The sequence below is a fragment of the Bradysia coprophila genome, chromosome II (genome assembly GCF_014529535.1).
Source record: "Bradysia coprophila strain Holo2 chromosome II, BU_Bcop_v1, whole genome shotgun sequence".
Taxonomy (NCBI): Eukaryota; Metazoa; Arthropoda; class Insecta; order Diptera; family Sciaridae; genus Bradysia; species Bradysia coprophila.
In genome coordinates, this window is record NC_050735.1 from 1,431,079 (window position 1) to 1,448,817 (window position 17,739).

The following is a 17,739-nucleotide window of genomic DNA, read 5'->3' on the forward strand; positions in this document are numbered from 1 at the left end:
TGGGATGAATAATAGACGATTTTTTGACATTGGGCTAACAGTCATTTTGTTGACTTATAACAAGCTACACACTGTGTTTTGTATCATACGTCGATTTCATGATATTTGTATACCACTGTGACTCAAATTTATAGAAAGTCGAATTTGCGTTGCAATGATCGAAAACGAATATCCGGTCAGTGTTGTTGAATCTTGTATAATGTGAAGGTGAATTAATAGAGCAAGGTGAAAGTAGACAGATTGCAGGGATTTTATGTTCTCGAAATGGCATTTTTCATTTCGTGCACATGAAATACCCTTCACAGTTCTTGTAGCATAAAATACTATGATAGGTCGATCTAACAATTTCTAAAAAAAAGCCACCGTCATCGGCAATAATTGTAAATTTCAAAACAAATTCAGTAATCCATCTAATGTAACAGCAAAATCTACGTCATGCAAATTTCAACTTCGGATTACTTTGCTGCAAATTGGGGTTTACCAAATTTAGAAAGAGGAAATGTTACAGCGGTTGCAATTCATCTTAGCAATTGCACACAAAAATGGTTCCCAAGACTGCGTAGCCTGTTTTAGGAATTTCATTCTGAAATATTCCATGCAATTCAAGACATTTTGGCCAGGTAAGAACACCGGTTTTTGAGGGCCTAATATTAGTTCGCTGAAAGTTTTTGCGAAGTTCTCCAAAGAAGCCCATAAAACATGACTCATGACTTCCGAATGTAAAAATTAATTTTACAAATGAAGAGCTGCACCCACAGATTCCAATGGCAGTCTTGGATTACAATGGAAAACGCAGCATAATTGTCGATTTCAGCAGCTCACGATTGCCCGTGTGTTTTCGGCCTAGGGCAATTCTGCGTTGATGGGATTGACAATTCGATAATCCGATATTCGCAATTCTAGCTAGTATCTCAATGAACAACTGCTACAGTTACATGACTAAAAACATTGATGACGACTAAAAGGCATGGATGTTATTGGAAGTTCAGAAAGCAATGACTTAATCATACATTCCTCATCTGTTCACAATTCTTATATGAATTAAGTGACATTACAAATTGCCATACCGACTATAAACACCTCTGAAAGCACCTAAAGCTCAAATCCGCTTATAAAGTTTCATACCAATAATTCAACCAATTCAAAATCAATAATTTCATATACTGCAGCTGCTGCGTCAGGTGAAACTTGTAAGCTTACAAATTGGTTTTAGAAACTATTGGATTCGGTGGCTTTGAAGTGAACACAAAACTATTTATCAAATGAATCGCTGGAGGTAAAGAACAACAAAAGAAAAACTTAAAACAAAATTTAAATTTAATTTCTTTTTTAATCAACAAAATTAACCATCAGTTCATCATTCCATAAAATTAATTTTCTGTTTTGATAAAATCAAACTAAATTCTAAAGCTAAAAAAATTAAATTAAAAACTTCGAAATTACCAGGAAATCAGCAAGGACAAAATGTGCAAATTCAACCAAAGAAAGGAAGAAAAAAAAAGTGATCGGCGAAAATAAAAGAGAACAAATCGGCAAAAAAAAAGAGAAGAAGATCGAAATGAAAGTTGAGACGAAGGAAGAAGCAAAGCAAAAATACTTTTCCATCTCAATACGGACTTATGTTTTGAAATCGGAATCGTGCTCTACCTCTATGCATTACACTGCTCGGCGGCGGATAGTGCATCGAATTCATCATATTCATGTTCATGTTCATCGTTGAATTGTAAAATTGCGTCGCTTTCTGCTTGCCATGCTCTTCGGCCACGCGCACTGTCAATGGCTGATTACTTCCTTCGGGTATAACGTTATTGAGTGCGGCGATCGCCTGTAATATTAAACGCAAACAATGAATTTACGCAAACAAACGTTATCGAAACTGGTGATAGTATTTAAGACTTGATCGAAGGTGGAGTGGCCGGTTGTTTTGTAAATTTAGACGAAATTAAAATGGTCGGGAGGGGAATAGAATATGGAATAACCAAATGAGTTTAGAGTAAACCATTTCAATGATATAAGAAAGGAGCGGTAACGGTTACCATCATAACTCTCGAGCAATATAACTCTAATCGGCTCTATGTAACTTAAAAGTTCTTGTAACTCGGTAAAACTAGAACTACCCTCGATGACTCATAACTAGCTCGTCATAATCGTATCGAGTAATCATAACTGTCGAGAAGTGGCAGATCGTAAAATTAACCTGTCACATACGGCTATTCAAATGCTATCGATAACGACGACAAAAATAATGACAAGCTCTGAGTAACATGGTCCTTTATATAGTAAAATGCATGTTAAACAAATTGAAGTACAAGATTTGAAATCAACAGAATACAAATACGTTGATCGATGGAAGTAATAGACCAGATAATTACCGTGGTCATATTCCTGCCGTGTGTAACACGTTTAAGGACTTTTTACAAAACAATTTGGCCACAGAAACGTATGCTACGGAAACCGTTGCTATGGAATACATTACTAAGGAAACCATTGCTATGTAGGCCGTTGCTATCGATTTCCGAGACAATGATGCACACACAGCGGTTTATATGAAGTGGCTAACGGTACCTAATAATTAAACCTTTCCATCTCTTCGACCAGGTCTATTTCCCGTTAACTACTATCAACTGAACAAAAAGATTTTTAATAAAAGAAATAAAATTGTAATTGCCTCTTGTGCTTCTTCTCGCTTGTTGTATCTGCAAATTGGAAGTTTTTTCATCGAATTAGCACATTTGATATTGAATTTCGTACAACAACAGCCAGTTTTCTTACCGTATAAATGCAACACCGCGCGGTTTTCCAGTCATTTTATCACGTAAAATATTCTTTTGCACAATTAAACCGTATTTGCCGAATATTTCATCCAGTTGCTCTTCGGTTATCGTGCGCGGAAGATTCGTAACGTACAAATTAGTTTCTTTTAATTCTTCACCGGCAGGTCGAGCATATGAAACCTGTGTAGCGAAATGTTTTCTGTCAAAAATATTCAATTTTTCAATGCAACGTAAACCTAAAATTCTATTCGGCTAACAATAAGAAAATTTATTCCATCTTTCCGTACTCGCTAGTGACTAGTGACAACACGAAAAAAACCTAAAATACAATTTCGTTCAATTCTAAGTCTGGCTGACCCGTGTAAAGTACGAATGAGTCAACCATTGGTCTTGGTTGTCGTTAGTTGATAGTTGGATAGGGCTCGATTTGAAACTGGGACTGTGTCGCGAGCCCATCGAGATCAAATTAGGCAAAGGTGTCGGGATAGCGTGGGTAGTCAGACACTTTGAGTTCGAAACAACTCTTGATCATCTGTCTACATCCTGCTACATCAGACCAGTTGAATGATCGAAACTGCCGTTCAACAGCGATTACTGTTATAACCATCGCTAATGATGAATCATTAACTGTGACGGCTATAACTTTGCTGATTTATAAAATAGAAACAACTGACTGAAATGGACTCCAACATAAAATCCCTCAAAGGAACATACAGACAAATTCGAGCACTTTCGTACACATTTCAACCATTACTGCAACCTAACGGACAGTAGAAAGATGAGCTAACTATTGGCGTTCAAAATAAAAACCGATCGACCATCGACACTTATTCCAAATGAACGCACGCAACATCAAACATTTCAATTATGTACACTCTACCCGGTGTTCTATTGAAAATCAATTTAAGGTCCGTGTCAGAGATCGACCGTTGGTTCAGTACTGAGTTCGTAGATATTATGAAATTTTTTGGAAGGAAAACCAATTTATCTTAGGCGACCTTTTCGCTACTTAATAGCCCACTCGTTCCCCCGACATAAGAAAAATATAGGAAAGCAATGATGGAAATGAGTTTTTGAATAAAATGGCTTAAAAAATATCAATTACAACCTGTTCGACCCGTTTTATACAGCGACATGAGTTCATCAATGTTTTACCCTCTATTTTAATGAAAACGGGTCGACCCATTTCGAACCCGATCTCGTCATTACTTTGTCATTAAATAACTCAACATTTTAATCAATCAAATTTACCTTTAGCCGTTTGTTACGAACGGTAACTCCATTAAGACTTTTAATAGCTCGCTGTGCCCCTTCTTCGGTTAAATAGTTTACAAATCCGTAGCCAAACGAGTAACATGTCTGCAATGAAACAACGGAGAAACCATAGAACAATATCTTCACACCGTGAAATAACAATCAAATCATAAAATACAAGCGAAAGGTTTATGCCATTACATAAATTGGTAATGGGCACATATCATGGGGTGCGAAATGAATTAAAGTTTAATTTTTATTGGATTTTTCTTTGGATACTTTATAGGCAGAACCCATGCTACGCATTACATATTTTATGTTGCCGGTGGTTATTTATCAGAAATAATCACCACAGCAGTATGTGACAATGTTTTTTAATGCATTGAAATATGGCAACATGAACTGGGTCAATACGGAAGATCGAAACGAACGAAAAATCTGTATTTTTGCCAAATGTTCTGTTCAGAGAATGGTGGAAAAATCCTGTGCATAACGCATAGTCTCAAGGCGAAGAGTAAAATTTTCGAATGTCGCCCAAATGTGAATATTATACAAGTAACAGGACTATTAGAGCGTGCAAAAAAAAGAAAGAAAAATCGACAGTAACCTAAAACGAAAATGTAAGGATTGGCTTTCACTCTTAATGGTTTTGGCACGAGAAAACGTTTTAAGGAAATAAAAGTTCTGTCACGTTTATCGGTAGATTTAATTTCACTTTATGTTGACTTGAATTTTACATAAGCTTTAGGCACACGTTTCTCTTTCATTTATCGCCTCGAATGCATTACAAATTACCATATCAAATAAGTCAATTCTTCCCAGCTTATTTACATATGATATGAGACCGGCCTTCTCAAAATGAATCTAAATTTGAGTTTGGCGTAATTTGTCAATGAAAATGATGACTTGATGCCGGTATTTAAATACGGATGGATGGATGGATAAAGGAAAGAACAACGCAATGGCTTGGCTAGAAAAAAAAATCTTCAAAAAGGATGTGTCGAAAGGGCCAATAAATTTTTAAATCGAAGAACTTCGACCAGTGCCATCTTTTACCTTTTGGTTGGGCACTTCGAAAAATAAATACATTTTGGTTCTTCTCATTTTGGGCGGCATTTTTCAGTCTTTCGTCTGGCATTAATTTCTGGTCGCACTTGTCAGACATTCTGATTTATTCAGAAGACAGATTCATTTCGCTGTGAAATATATTTGCATTCCCCAAGTCATTTACACAACAACTGTGGACGAAACGTTCAGAGTTCAGTTTCTTCTGAACCGAACGCTCCTTGATGTGACTTCCCTGTTTTATCCCGAATTGCATAAAGAATTTTAAACGTTGAAAGCGTCGAAAAGCTTGCTTGGAATCTGAAGACTATCAAACTCGACGTAAAAGTAATGTAAAATCCTTCGTGATAATTGTGCTGAACACACACGAGGCATTAAATGGTAGGGTGTCGGGGAATCTCGCACACGCGTTCATAGTATGCGTCCTTTTACGACATGTAACGAAAAGTCATGACTGTGCGAGATTCACCAGTTAGAGGTGAATCTCGCACACCATGAATTTATGTGGTGTGCGAGATTACCCTACCCCAATGGTAGATTACGTTCTCGTTTTAAAGTTTTCATTTTGACGAGTGCTGCATCTCCAAACCATAACGAAGTATATTTTACTCGTAAAAACGCCGGAAACGAGTTTTAACGCAACTGTCATTGACGGAAAACGAGTTTCCAGGTGGTGCAGTCATTTACATAACAAGGGATAAAACGTTGAAAAATTTCGTGTGAATTTTATTGATCCGAGGCGAAGCCGATCACACTTTTATCGTACGAAAACGTAAGTTTTCACTTTGATCCCGAGTTTTGTAGTGGATTTTACCCAAGAGTAATTATACCAAGGGAGGAAATATAGTCCCAACATGAAATATGAAATTGCGGTATGTGTGACAACTCTTAATTAAGTGGACAAAGTGAACTATCAAAAGCGTCAACATGAATTGGTGTAAAATCGTTCGAAATATGTTATCTTATACAAACTCATGTTGGGGACACATTTTATCGTACGAAATACCAGTCTATGTATAATTTGTCTAAGGATTTTACATGTCAAGGCCATCGAAAGTTAACGAAATACGATGAAAAGAACGATTTTTTTAAAAAGTCCAAGTGACTCCTTAACACGTGTAATGGTTCTAAGAAGCGCTGGAGCTCGTTCAGCATCTCTTCGTTGAGTTTCACTGGTGACGATTGTGACACTTCTTTCATACAAAATATGTCAAAATCTTCACTTTGGGTAACGAATTTTTAGTTCCTGAACGAGTTCCTGCATTCGCCGCATTCATCGAAACATGTTTTGTAATGTCTCATCGAGAAATAATGTTGAACACATGCATTGCTCCTGCTTTTACTCAGTTGATAGCACTAAATGAAACGGTGGAAATTTAACAACTTAACCTTTCTTCATCCAAACTGCTGATTGGTTTTGGGATAACAACTCGTTTTACAATATCAACCATGGATTTCCCGTGTACTGTGTGGGTACATTCGGTCATTAGGGCTTTTCTCGTTGGAACTTTTAGCGACAAGAAAATCGTTGGAATCGTGAGTCACTTTAAATTAGTGCTAAAACACTTGTCAATGATTGGGGAGCATGAAGAGTTTAATAAGTAAGATCAACAAGCGTACGACATTATTATAATTCACGCGAGACAGCTTCGAAGTGTCAACAAATTTATTTTGTCGAGGAGAATATTAAAAGGAATGACGAAACAGAATCGTTAATCTAAAAATATAACAGCCATACCAAGCTTAGTGTCCCAAAAATTTGATAAAGGATGTGCCTGTTTTAAAATTCTCCTGTCAGAGGTGCAATAGTTGAGACAATCAATAGTTCTCCGAATTATCAACATTCCCAGTTTTGTCACTCTCCAATCAAACATCCACTATCGTTGAAGTGATATTAGAAGTTAGAAATTTGGGAGTGAATTTATCTAGACACACAAAATGTTTGCAGCGCACTGTAACACCAATAACAACGAAAAAAAACCAACAACAAAAACTCACTTTGAAGTCTCTCATAATACGACTGGATTCAATCGGTCCCGTTGTTGAAAATAATGCATAAAATTCTCTATCTGTCATATCTTGCGGTAAATAGTTAACAATTAAATTGGTTCCGCTGTTATTACAGCCAGTTAGTGAACTTGTGCTGGATGAAGACATATGACCAACTGCTCCTAATGTACTACTCGACGGTGGCATATCGAACATTCGTCGCGATGGATAGGCCGATGAGAAATCTGTGTCCTGGTACGCATATTGCGACTAGAATTGTTAGAGAATTTGAACTTGAAAGAGAATATTGGTAGGCTGTAAAGCATTTACTGGATAAATTACACTGGATTCATCTAAGCGAGACACTAAAGCTAGAACTCGATTATCGTTTTTGGATAATTTCGGTTTTTTTGCACATAATCTATCCAGTATATGCTTAAAATTAGCCTGTCGTTGATGCTAGAAACTGTTCTTACCATTCCGCAAGGCAGTGAACTGGACATCCCGTGCCACATGCGACTTCCACTGCAATTATAAACAATAAAACAAAATTTTGTGTACTCTTTTCGAACGAAAAACAACAATGAATCGGGAACGGCAAAGCATAATTTAAGGCAGAAACTCTAAACAAATTATTCGACAGAGAGTCAGTCAATAAAATGCAAATTGAACGAATGAAAACAAGATTCAATTCACTTTGTAGGTTATGGATCCGATGATTTTGAGTGATTAAACGAAAATAATGCAACAAAATCGATTTTTTTTGGCATTTACTCACGGGTTTGACACTTTAAATATGCAAACTGTTCTGAAACCTACCGAATTTTGTGTTATTCTTGAAAAAAAAATTAAACAGACGTTCAATTCGAACAACAAATCGAAAAGGTGAATAATAAAACTAAAATGAAAAACATTCTAAACGGCCACACAGTAAAATGTTCTATGTGAACTACCCTGCATTTAACTTACCTCGACCTATTTGGATAGCCATTCTGGTTCTTGTTGTACATTTTTTGTTTGCCTTTTTTCAACACACACTCGGATTTTTCTTATTGTTTGGCTCAGTTCGTTTTCTCGATAACAGTCTATTGTCAAATAATAACTATTGTATACCGCATTGCGTAAATTCGTTTTAGTGTAATTGGCTCTAAAACCGTTTTTTAACTAAACCAAAACTTTTATTTTGTTGTTCTACGACAAAAGCAAAACGCGAGTACTCCACACGCAATTTTTTTTTTTAGTTTTAAGGGATGGCAACATTACCATCTAAATGCTCCTGTGTAGAAAATGTTTTCGACCTTTTTCGATTCGCTTCGAACAGTGTTGTCAGTTGTCATTTATTTAACAAAGGTGTTAGAGTTTTGGACGTGGCTTGTACAGAAATTCTATTTCATTCACCGACGTTGACTTTTGTTGAACAGTTATTGCTGTCAAAGTTATCTTTGAAGGTACATTCTTCACAACCGATTTTGTTCGTGAAGGAAATTAACTCCTCAGTTAAAAGTGACATTAAAGATGTCAATTAGTTTGGCACGGCAGAGTAAAGTAAACCAGGCGTTTGATTTGACTATGGACCTGAATTATCTAGTAGCCTTTTTTTTGCGAATAAAATTTTTCAATTTATGTCAGTGTTCATTTGAGTTCATTATCGAACAGTTCCTTATTTGACGTTTCAAAAATGAGCCGCTACTGCCTGGTTTTACTCTGCCGTGGTTTTAGTATTTATCAAAAATAAATCTTTTGGTTTGTCTTTCATTCTGTTATATTCATAAAAAAGAGAACTAGAACATATAACAAATAAAGGGGCGCGAAAACACAGCACAATTACGAAAAAAGAAAAATAATTAGTTTTGATAAATCATCGTCAAATGGTGAAAATAAATAAAATGTTTTGAACAAAATACTACTACTACTACTTCTACTCAGAGAGTTGCTAATATGACGACTGGGTCGTTTCGACGGATAGAGGGAATACAGTGTTTTCAGAGAGGAAAAATGAGAGAAGACAAGTTAAATTTAACTTACCTTGAGGTATAGATGTCAAAATAAAGTGGTCCGAATATTTGAATTTGCGTGGAAAAATATTTACTCAAAATAAGTTTGAGTTTTGTTTTTCACATGTTATTTGTTTTTTCTTCTTCATACAAGTAGTAAAAGGTAATTAATTATTTATTCAAAGGTTTTTCTCAATATTTAAACCTGATGGTGCAAAATATCGATGGCAACATAAATATAAACAAAGGAGATCAATCTAAACTCAACCGGTGAATGTTAAGAGTTTGTTTAATTATTCTTTCAGTAATTTACGATGCCTGTTGTGTAATTGGGTAATTATTGGTTGAACCTTGAAAGGATACAGTGACTGGGTCCCAACTCTACGTTTGGGATATGAGGAACAATATCTGGATGAAGAATATCTAGATGAAGGCATTCAAATCGAAACGTCCAATGAAGGAGATGATCCAAGTTTGATTGAAACTGACATCGCGGTCGAAACATCAAATGAAATGGCTGATAAAAGCTACATTGAGACGGAAACTGTTTTACCGAATTTAGAAACACGCACATTTGTTTCTATTTGACACGTAAATACATAACCCTTCTTCAATATAAATTACCAACGCCACGGAAACTTTGCCAGTCGCAACATTTTTCGTCATTACCGATTGGACCCAGCCACTCTCGTAAAGTTTATATGCCCCAAAGTTTTATAGGTTCTAAACAATTCCTTCGTGAATGAGCTGTCTCCCGATACAATAATTCTGTATATCATAGAATTGAATGTTATCGGGTAATGTATCTTTGGTATCAACCAACATGTACGGATCTACGCCGCCATAATGCATCTTTACTTTCTCATTGTATCTTGTCAATATTTCGATGTCCATCCTTTTACAGTATCAACACTGCTGCGAACAATATTTCACACCACTCAAATAATGAATATTAAGATATTTTTACCTTTATAGTGTACAAAGTAAACTTAAAAATCCCAAAAATAAGATGTAAAAACGACGAAAATAAGTCGAATAACACCACAATGAAAATCCTCGCATGCTCGCCATACATATTTGTTTACGTTTTCTCCTCTCGTTTCAATGATAATCAAAAATCAAAATTATTTTTACACGAAAATTCAACACACCAAAAATTCAAATTTTTACCGCTCAATATACCTCAAGGTAAGTTATATTAAACTGGTCCAAAATCTCTCTCTGAAAACACTGTATATGTCGAATGACAGTTGGATTTTTGAGAGAGAATTCAATACATTTTCGCTCAACCAATTTCAAAATCATTCGACATCTCTATCCGTCGAAACGACCCAGTAGTAATATTAGCATCTCATTGCTTCTACTACTACTACTGATACTACTACTATTGATACTACTACTACTGATACTACTGCTACTGATACTACTACTACTGATACTACTACTACCAATAGATTTTGTTTGCATCGCCAAGAGAGCTGTCAAAATTTAGTTCCATTAACTCAGCATGTTCACTGGAGAACGAAAAAGAGTTATTGTCTGCACGAGCTCTTGGACGATTGATTCAAGGTTCTGAAAGGGGAAGAAAACTTGAAGAAAAAACCATATTTTTATCAAGGTAAGGTTTCACATAATTTATAACGAGTGGGTTTTATAAAATGTGTCGATCTGTCAGCATGTGTGTGCCACCGCTTTCGTGATCAACTCAGAAGTGTCTCAACCTGTCCTTTCAGAACCTTGGATTGATGTTAGTGAATTAAATCAATGAAAAAATAAACAAGGTCTGTCCATACAAACCGAAGGACAAAGCGATTTTACTTATTTCACCCTCACACGAACTCATGTTTCATTTAAATTTTACCAAATCTAGCGAGTTCAACAAATAAATTAACGTAGCCTTACTTGCTAAAAATTAGAAATTTTAAACATTTTTAGTGTCAGAAGTGTCTTCCAAGGTCTTGCTATGTTCTTTCACCTTGTTTAAATGAACAATGACTACTAGATAATTCAGGTCAATAGTCAAGTTAACCTTTTTTGTGTTTAAAATGCCTCGACATTGAATTTCATTTAGTTGATTTTTTGTCTGATGCATATTCGGAAGAGAAAATTTCTATTTCGATCGTTTTTTGTGTTTATCCTTCAACCAGCTTCAGCCGCAAAAACAAACGAGCCAATGAGCCATAAGTATCATAATTAAGTTCACACGTACTGGAGCCCAAATAGGGGTAGTCTAGCACACCACACAAATTCATGGTATGCGAGACTCGCCTCTAAGTGGTGAATCTCACACAATCATGACTTTTTGTTACATGTCGTAAGAGTGCGCTGCGCATACTATGATAATTCGCGTGGGTGAGATTCCCCGACAGCCCCAAATATCCTAGGTTCTGAAAGAATAGGTTATTACCAATGAGTTAATCGCAAAGGCAGCGGCAGACCGATTTTCTAGTGACTCCTCCGCTTATTTAAAAGATAATTTCAGTTTAAATTTGGGTACCAGCGGCCCTCTTCGAATATGACTTACAAATTACATGTTCTTTCTGATCAGAGCCTAACAACATCTTCCAATATAAATTTCAAAATTTCCAGCAACAATGATTTCTCAACTGGCCGCATGGATTTTTGGGCAAAGTTACTTTCCATTAACAAAAGGCTATGACATCTGTCACTGAGATAATTGCATAGCGCCACCTTAGATTTGCTTTTACATTAATGAACAAACATAATAATAAATGGCTTGTCCTAGTAGCCAATCGTATTATGAAAAAAATTGGCCCACTTTAAGGCCAATTGTTTTGAAAGTGTTAACGCAAGGTTTGTCTTCTAGATGTTGTGCTTGTGGCCATAAAAAAATTCAGACCATTTTTCGTTCCACAGAGCCGGTGAAAACTTCGGAATGGCAAGATCTATTTTATGGCGTACATTTAATATGTTTGTGGGATGAAAAGGGGGCTTTAAAGATACACGAATCTTTGCAAGAAGATATCGTTACATTCATCAAACAAGCTCAAGCCAGGGTGTTGGCACAGCGCGAGGAACAGGCACTGTTAAAAGCATACATTTCCGAGTGGCGAAAGTTTTTCACACAGAGTGGATACCTTCCATTGCCGTTTCGACAACTGGAGGCTTGTTTGGTAGTTGTACACTTAAATTGTAAAGTTTTCTATTTAGTCGTTTGCTTTACGGTTGTTTGTTTTCAGGGCCAGAGCTGCACTTTGAATTACAATTTTGGCTCGGCCGCTCAAAAGAAAACCGATCAGGACGAAAGTCTAGTCAGAAAGCTGATGTTAGATTCGTGGAACCGTAGCATATTTATCAATATCAAACATCGACTGCAGGACTCGGCAATGAAATTGATCCACGCCGAACGGAATGGTGACGCGTTCGATTCACAGCTGGTCATTGGTGTACGTGAAAGTTATGTAAATTTGTGCTCAGATGCTGGAGATAAGTTAGAAATCTATCGCGAAAATTTTGAAGCGTCCTACTTAGAGGTTGGTCTTGGTGTTTCTCCGGTAAATTGGTGGAATGGATTAAACATGACTATGATTTCTAGGCAACAACATCGTTCTATCGGCTAAAGGCCAGCGAACAACTCCAGGCAAATGGTGTACAATCGTTTATGCAATACGCAGGTGAGTTTTGATTTTATTCTCTTGGTGCAACAGTCACAGCACATAATGCATTTGGCTTGTCGAGAATTCCATCGAAAAATAATTTTGGTTGTGCGACCAATCCGCGGAATCGGAATTTAACTTGAAGTGTGGTCGGATGGGTAGAGAGGTTCAGAGAGGTTGGAAAAAAATTAAAATGAAAATGTTGATCTTACGTTAGTTGCTGGAAGTGTAAAGATGGCGGTACCAGTCTCCCGACATGTACCAGTAGTCGGACACCTACTGAATCAGCAGTACTGATTCATAAAAAAGTGTATCAATAGGTGTGCGATTACATGGAGGTCCGGACTGGCCGTATGAGAATTCGGTTGATGCTCTAAGGGCTTTTCGATTTTTGTATCGGTGTGAAGGGCAATAAAGGGTTTCTTATTATATTTTCTTCATACAACGCCCAAAGAGTGCATGTTCCGAAACTGGTGCACTCACCCTACAATTACCACATCCTTCATGCAAATTTAATAATCCGAACTATAAATGAGAAATTGACTGCCCTCTTCAACCGATTTCTTCGCATGTAATGTGCCGTGCTACATAATACGTTTGGTATTACCTCAAAATTGTATCTGTGTCAGCATCATTCCATTCATTGTTGGGAATGATTGCACAATGTTTGTGTTGTGCTAAATTAATTTAAAGTTTCCCACACCGACATCAAAGATAATTGCTAAGGTACACAGAACATACAGAGTGATTACGGTGTGTGTTTAGTGTTTGCATTACATAATGGCAAAGTTATGCAAAAGCGAAATGCATTCAATGCTTAATCGGTATATTTACATGCACACAAATGCATGTCAAGCACTTAACTCGGAATGCGTGTGGGAAAAAAATGATGTCTCAAGTAAATAAGGAAAAAGTTCAGATATTTGCTCAGCATACCTCGTTGAAGAACAATTCTGACTCTGTGGTCGATACAATAATGTTCCTGGAAAGTATGTCATGTACCAAAGATCTTGAGAAACTGTGATTGGCTGATAACTTGATAGGAATTTTTGTGAATCAGTTGACATTTGGGGCAGTCTGAAAACCGTACAGCAGTTTTTAAGAGGACACAACGGTGCCACAGTATTTTATTTTTGGGAAATCTCTTTCTTCTTAACGTTGCGTTCTCCATTTTTTCTTTCTTTGGTTACTGGAAATTAAATTGATGCGTCGTGACTCGATCCACCAGCTCTACCATTTAGTAGCACACAACCAAATCACCAACAGCTTCCTTCCTTTTCCCTAACATTCCAGATGCAAAATTGCGCGAAGAGGAAGCACGGGCCAAGAGATACCTTGAACCGTCCAGTTTCAACGCCCTAGCATCATGTTGCGTTTCGGTTCTAATCGGCGACACACTACCCATACTACTAGCCGAATGTGCTCCACTCATAAAGGCCGACGAAACCGAACGATTGCAGCTGATGTTTCGACTGTTGGATCGCGTGACCGATGGCGTTGAGCCGATGCTGAATGATCTGGAAAGTCACATTGTGTCGGCCGGTTTGGCTGATATGATATCGGCAGCGGAAATTATAACACAAGACTCGGAAAAGTATGTTGAACGGTTGTTGGAATTGTTTCGACGGTTTAGTAATTTGGTGAGGGAGGCATTTAACGACGATCCACGATTCCTGACGGTCAGAGATAAAGCATTCAAAGCGGTGGTTAATGATGTTACCGTTTTCAAGGTGAACTTTTTTTTTGTTAAATTCGGTCGCACTCGGTGCAAAAATGAAATTTTTAAATTAAAATTATTATTCAGCTGGAGCTACCTACCGCCACATCAGCTAGAGGTAATAAAGTAACAACGCCGGAGAGTAAATGTCCCGAACTGTTAGCAAATTACTGTGATATGCTTTTGAGGAGAACTGCTCTAAGCAAGAGATTAACAAGTGATGAAATTGAATCTAGATTAAGGGATGTGCTGCTGGTGTTAAAGTATGTAAGCAATAAGGATGTGTTCATGTTGTACCACAAGGCTCACTTAACTCGGAGGTAAATTTGTGGACATTTACGTCTAGACTGCGATCTCAATGCCAACTGTTTCTGTTTCAGATTAATTCTGGATTCGAGTGCTGATAGTGAAAAGGAGGAAGACATTGTCGAATGGCTGAGAGAAGTCGGTAAGTCTGAGAATGGATGTTGTAGGTCCCCTGCGATAATAATTTTTATTAGAAAAAAGAACACCTGTCTACTGGTATAATATTGCTTGCTTACCCTCCTTACCAACTGTGCCAGCAAAATTACAATTGACTTTCTAGATCTTTGGGATTTATTACACCCTCTCTGTTAAACGAATAATTTTTCGCGGAGTTTCAATTGATGGACAAAATTTTGCCTTTATTTCAGGTATGCCTGCTGATTATGTGAACAAATTGGCTAGAATGTTCCAAGATATTAAGGTAATTGTCAGCCACTTAGTTAAAGAACTGCAACCTCCCCAAATATAATTGCGATCCTCTTTTCATTAGGTCAGTGAAGATTTGAATGCTCAGTTCCGAACGTCGACAACGCGTCACGATGCCATTAACATAAAAATACTGAACGCAGGGTAAGAAGTGACGATAAGCCTACTGCTAACCTCTTTTTCAACGAATCCACTTTGTAGGGCATGGGCTCAATGTTCCGAACGTGTATCGGTCAGTTTGCCATTGGAATTGGAAGACTACATACCCGAAGTGGAAGAATTTTACAAGAAAACTCATTCCGGCCGTAAGCTTCAATGGTACCATCATATGAGCAACGGAACGATAACGTTTGCGAACAATGTCGGCCGATTCGATTTGGATGTGACTACGTTCCAGATGGCTGTCCTATTTGCATGGAATCAACGGCCGCACGAAAAGGTGTCCTATGAAAATCTACGATTAGCAACAGAATTACCAGGTAATGTTGCGGCTTGGTTTGATATGAATTCGTTTCTGCGGAGAGTAATTTGCAATCCGGTTAAACAGATCCTGAGCTTAGAAGAACGTTATGGTCATTGGTTGCGTTTCCCAAACTCAAAAGACAGCCGTTACTCATGGAACCAGTGGGATTGACACCAAAAGACTTTGCCGAAAACACTTTGTTTTGGATAAATCAGGAATTTGCTATTATCAAAAATGGAAAGATCCAGCGACGCGGAAAGGTTTGTCATTTTTCCATGCGTGTTTGAACGAGCAGTCAGCGCTAATCGTAACTTTCTAGATGAACTTAATCGGTCGTCTTCAATTAAGTACGGAAAGGTCGCAGCAAGAGGATAACCAATCAATAGTCCAGCTACGAATCCTTCGAACGCAAGAAGCAATCATAAAAATTATGAAAATGAGAAAACGTTTGAACAACGGAGCATTACAGGTAAGTCGATGACCGTTACCGACAAAACTTCTTTTTTTCATCAACCAAAAAAACTTCCAGGCTGAACTCATAGACATTCTTAGAAATATGTTCCTTCCGTCGAAGAAAATGATCAAAGAGCAGTTGGAATGGCTCATCGAACATAAGTACATAAAACGAGACGATGACGACATCAACACGTTCATTTATATGGCTTAAATGTGTTTTCCTTTCTTTGTTTTCTAATGTTAAAATGGATTTGATGAAGCCTCGTTGAGGATGAATTATAATGAATACTCAGTTATTAAGATCGTTGAATACACGAACACTATTTTTGGCTGCCAATATCGTAAGCAACAACGGCATTTGTTTTTATTACCGATTCGGACTCGGTCTGTCGTACAGTCTGCTGATCTTTCCATGCATGGTTGGCCCTTTCTTTGTTGAGAGTCTTTATCATTTATTCGACATAGTCTTTTTGACTCATTCGATCCACTTTCTTCGTTCAGTTTCCAATCTTTAAGGCAATCCCGTGAAAATTCAAGCGAAAATTGCTCCAATATCCTTTAGGTAGAACATCTTGGACTCTTCTTCACTAGTAGATGAGATGAAGTTTCGTGAATGTTCCTCTAAGAAAGGTGCTACAGATTTCGAATATGCTATTGGCTCAGGGTGCTAACAGTCACTGTATTATAATTTGGCTAATAGTACTGGCTGCGCTGCAGTATATATTGAAATGACTTTTGACACCGGGTGTCATTAACCGAAATATATTGAAGTGGCTATTGGCACCTAATATGAAAAACGAGATTGCAAATTGTATAGTTTAGGTCTTTGTGTGGTGAAGGTGTTTCGTTCGATTCTACTGAATTCCTCTTTATACAAAATGCGTTGGGAATTTGTTTAAGTCGATCCTTCTGAATTCATCGTAATACATACAGGTTAAGGGTGGCAAGGTGTTTGGTTCAATTCTACAGAATTCATCCTTTACGAATTGTGTTGGGAAGGGGTTTGGTTTGATCCTACTAAATTCATCCACAAATTGTGTTACCGGGTGCCAATAGTCACTTTTTTATACTTTGACTGGGTGGGTGAGAAGAGAATTGCCGCAGTATATTGAAGTGACTATTGGGCATCAAGGAATCTGGCACACGCGATCATACTATGCGTCCCTTTACTACATGTAACGAAAAGTCATGACTGTGCCAGATTCGCCCCTTAGAGGTGAATCTGGCACACCATCAATTTGTATAGTGTGCCAGATTACCCCACGCCGACTATTGGCACCCGGTGCGAATAGTCTCTTTCTAGTTTCTACAGATTTCGATATATTCCGAAACAAAATTTTGTTCGTCACGGTAATCCAGGTCATCATGAGATTCGTCATTTGAATATTTCTTTTTTCATTTTCGGTAAATCAAGTGCTCAATATTCAAGTTTAAATGGACGCTGCTAATACCCGGCTTAATTTTCTGTCACTCAGCTTCAAGCGATGCAGAGTGAACATAGTCTATCTTTAAAATATTGCTAGGCACCCCAGAACTACGTACATGTTGCAATTCAACAAATTGAAGAGGTTTTGCGATCATATCGAACACCGTAGTGTAGATCGGTCAAAAACCCTTAAAAGAGTAAAAAGTTGCGCAGGTCCTTGTGTGTGTATACTTCCAAAACAACTGATATCGT

At 37.4% G+C, this 17,739-nt stretch overlaps 2 protein-coding genes across 4 annotated transcripts; one reads left to right on the plus strand and one right to left on the minus strand.

Moving 5' to 3' along the window:
* Positions 1-1,310: 1,310 nt before the first annotated feature.
* Positions 1,311-8,450, minus strand: LOC119073840 (sex-lethal homolog). Of its 2 annotated transcripts, none has more exons than XM_037179712.1 (7): positions 8,052-8,450; positions 7,559-7,607; positions 7,092-7,352; positions 4,026-4,133; positions 2,773-2,954; positions 2,669-2,696; positions 1,311-1,825 (listed from the first exon to the last, which is right to left on the minus strand). In XM_037179712.1, exons 1-7 carry the CDS (start codon positions 8,090-8,092, stop codon positions 1,607-1,609), a joined length of 888 nt encoding a protein of 295 aa, XP_037035607.1. In that variant the 5' UTR covers positions 8,093-8,450; the 3' UTR covers positions 1,311-1,606. The 2 variants fall into 2 exon arrangements, with proteins under 2 accessions (XP_037035607.1, XP_037035691.1); XM_037179796.1 differs by having other exon boundaries at positions 7,092-7,334; positions 8,052-8,399.
* Positions 8,451-11,732: 3,282 nt separating this feature from the next.
* Positions 11,733-16,410, plus strand: LOC119067845 (cullin-5). 2 transcript variants are annotated; one of them, XM_037171115.1, is made up of 13 exons: positions 11,733-11,890; positions 11,954-12,213; positions 12,277-12,570; positions 12,633-12,711; positions 13,987-14,423; positions 14,498-14,730; positions 14,791-14,858; positions 15,085-15,137; positions 15,207-15,286; positions 15,344-15,621; positions 15,690-15,865; positions 15,925-16,074; positions 16,135-16,410. In XM_037171115.1, exons 1-13 carry the CDS (start codon positions 11,809-11,811, stop codon positions 16,270-16,272), a joined length of 2,328 nt encoding a protein of 775 aa, XP_037027010.1. In that variant the 5' UTR covers positions 11,733-11,808; the 3' UTR covers positions 16,273-16,410. The 2 variants fall into 2 exon arrangements, with proteins under 2 accessions (XP_037027010.1, XP_037027096.1); XM_037171201.1 differs by having other exon boundaries at positions 11,954-12,210.
* The last annotated feature ends 1,329 nt before the right edge of the window (positions 16,411-17,739 follow it).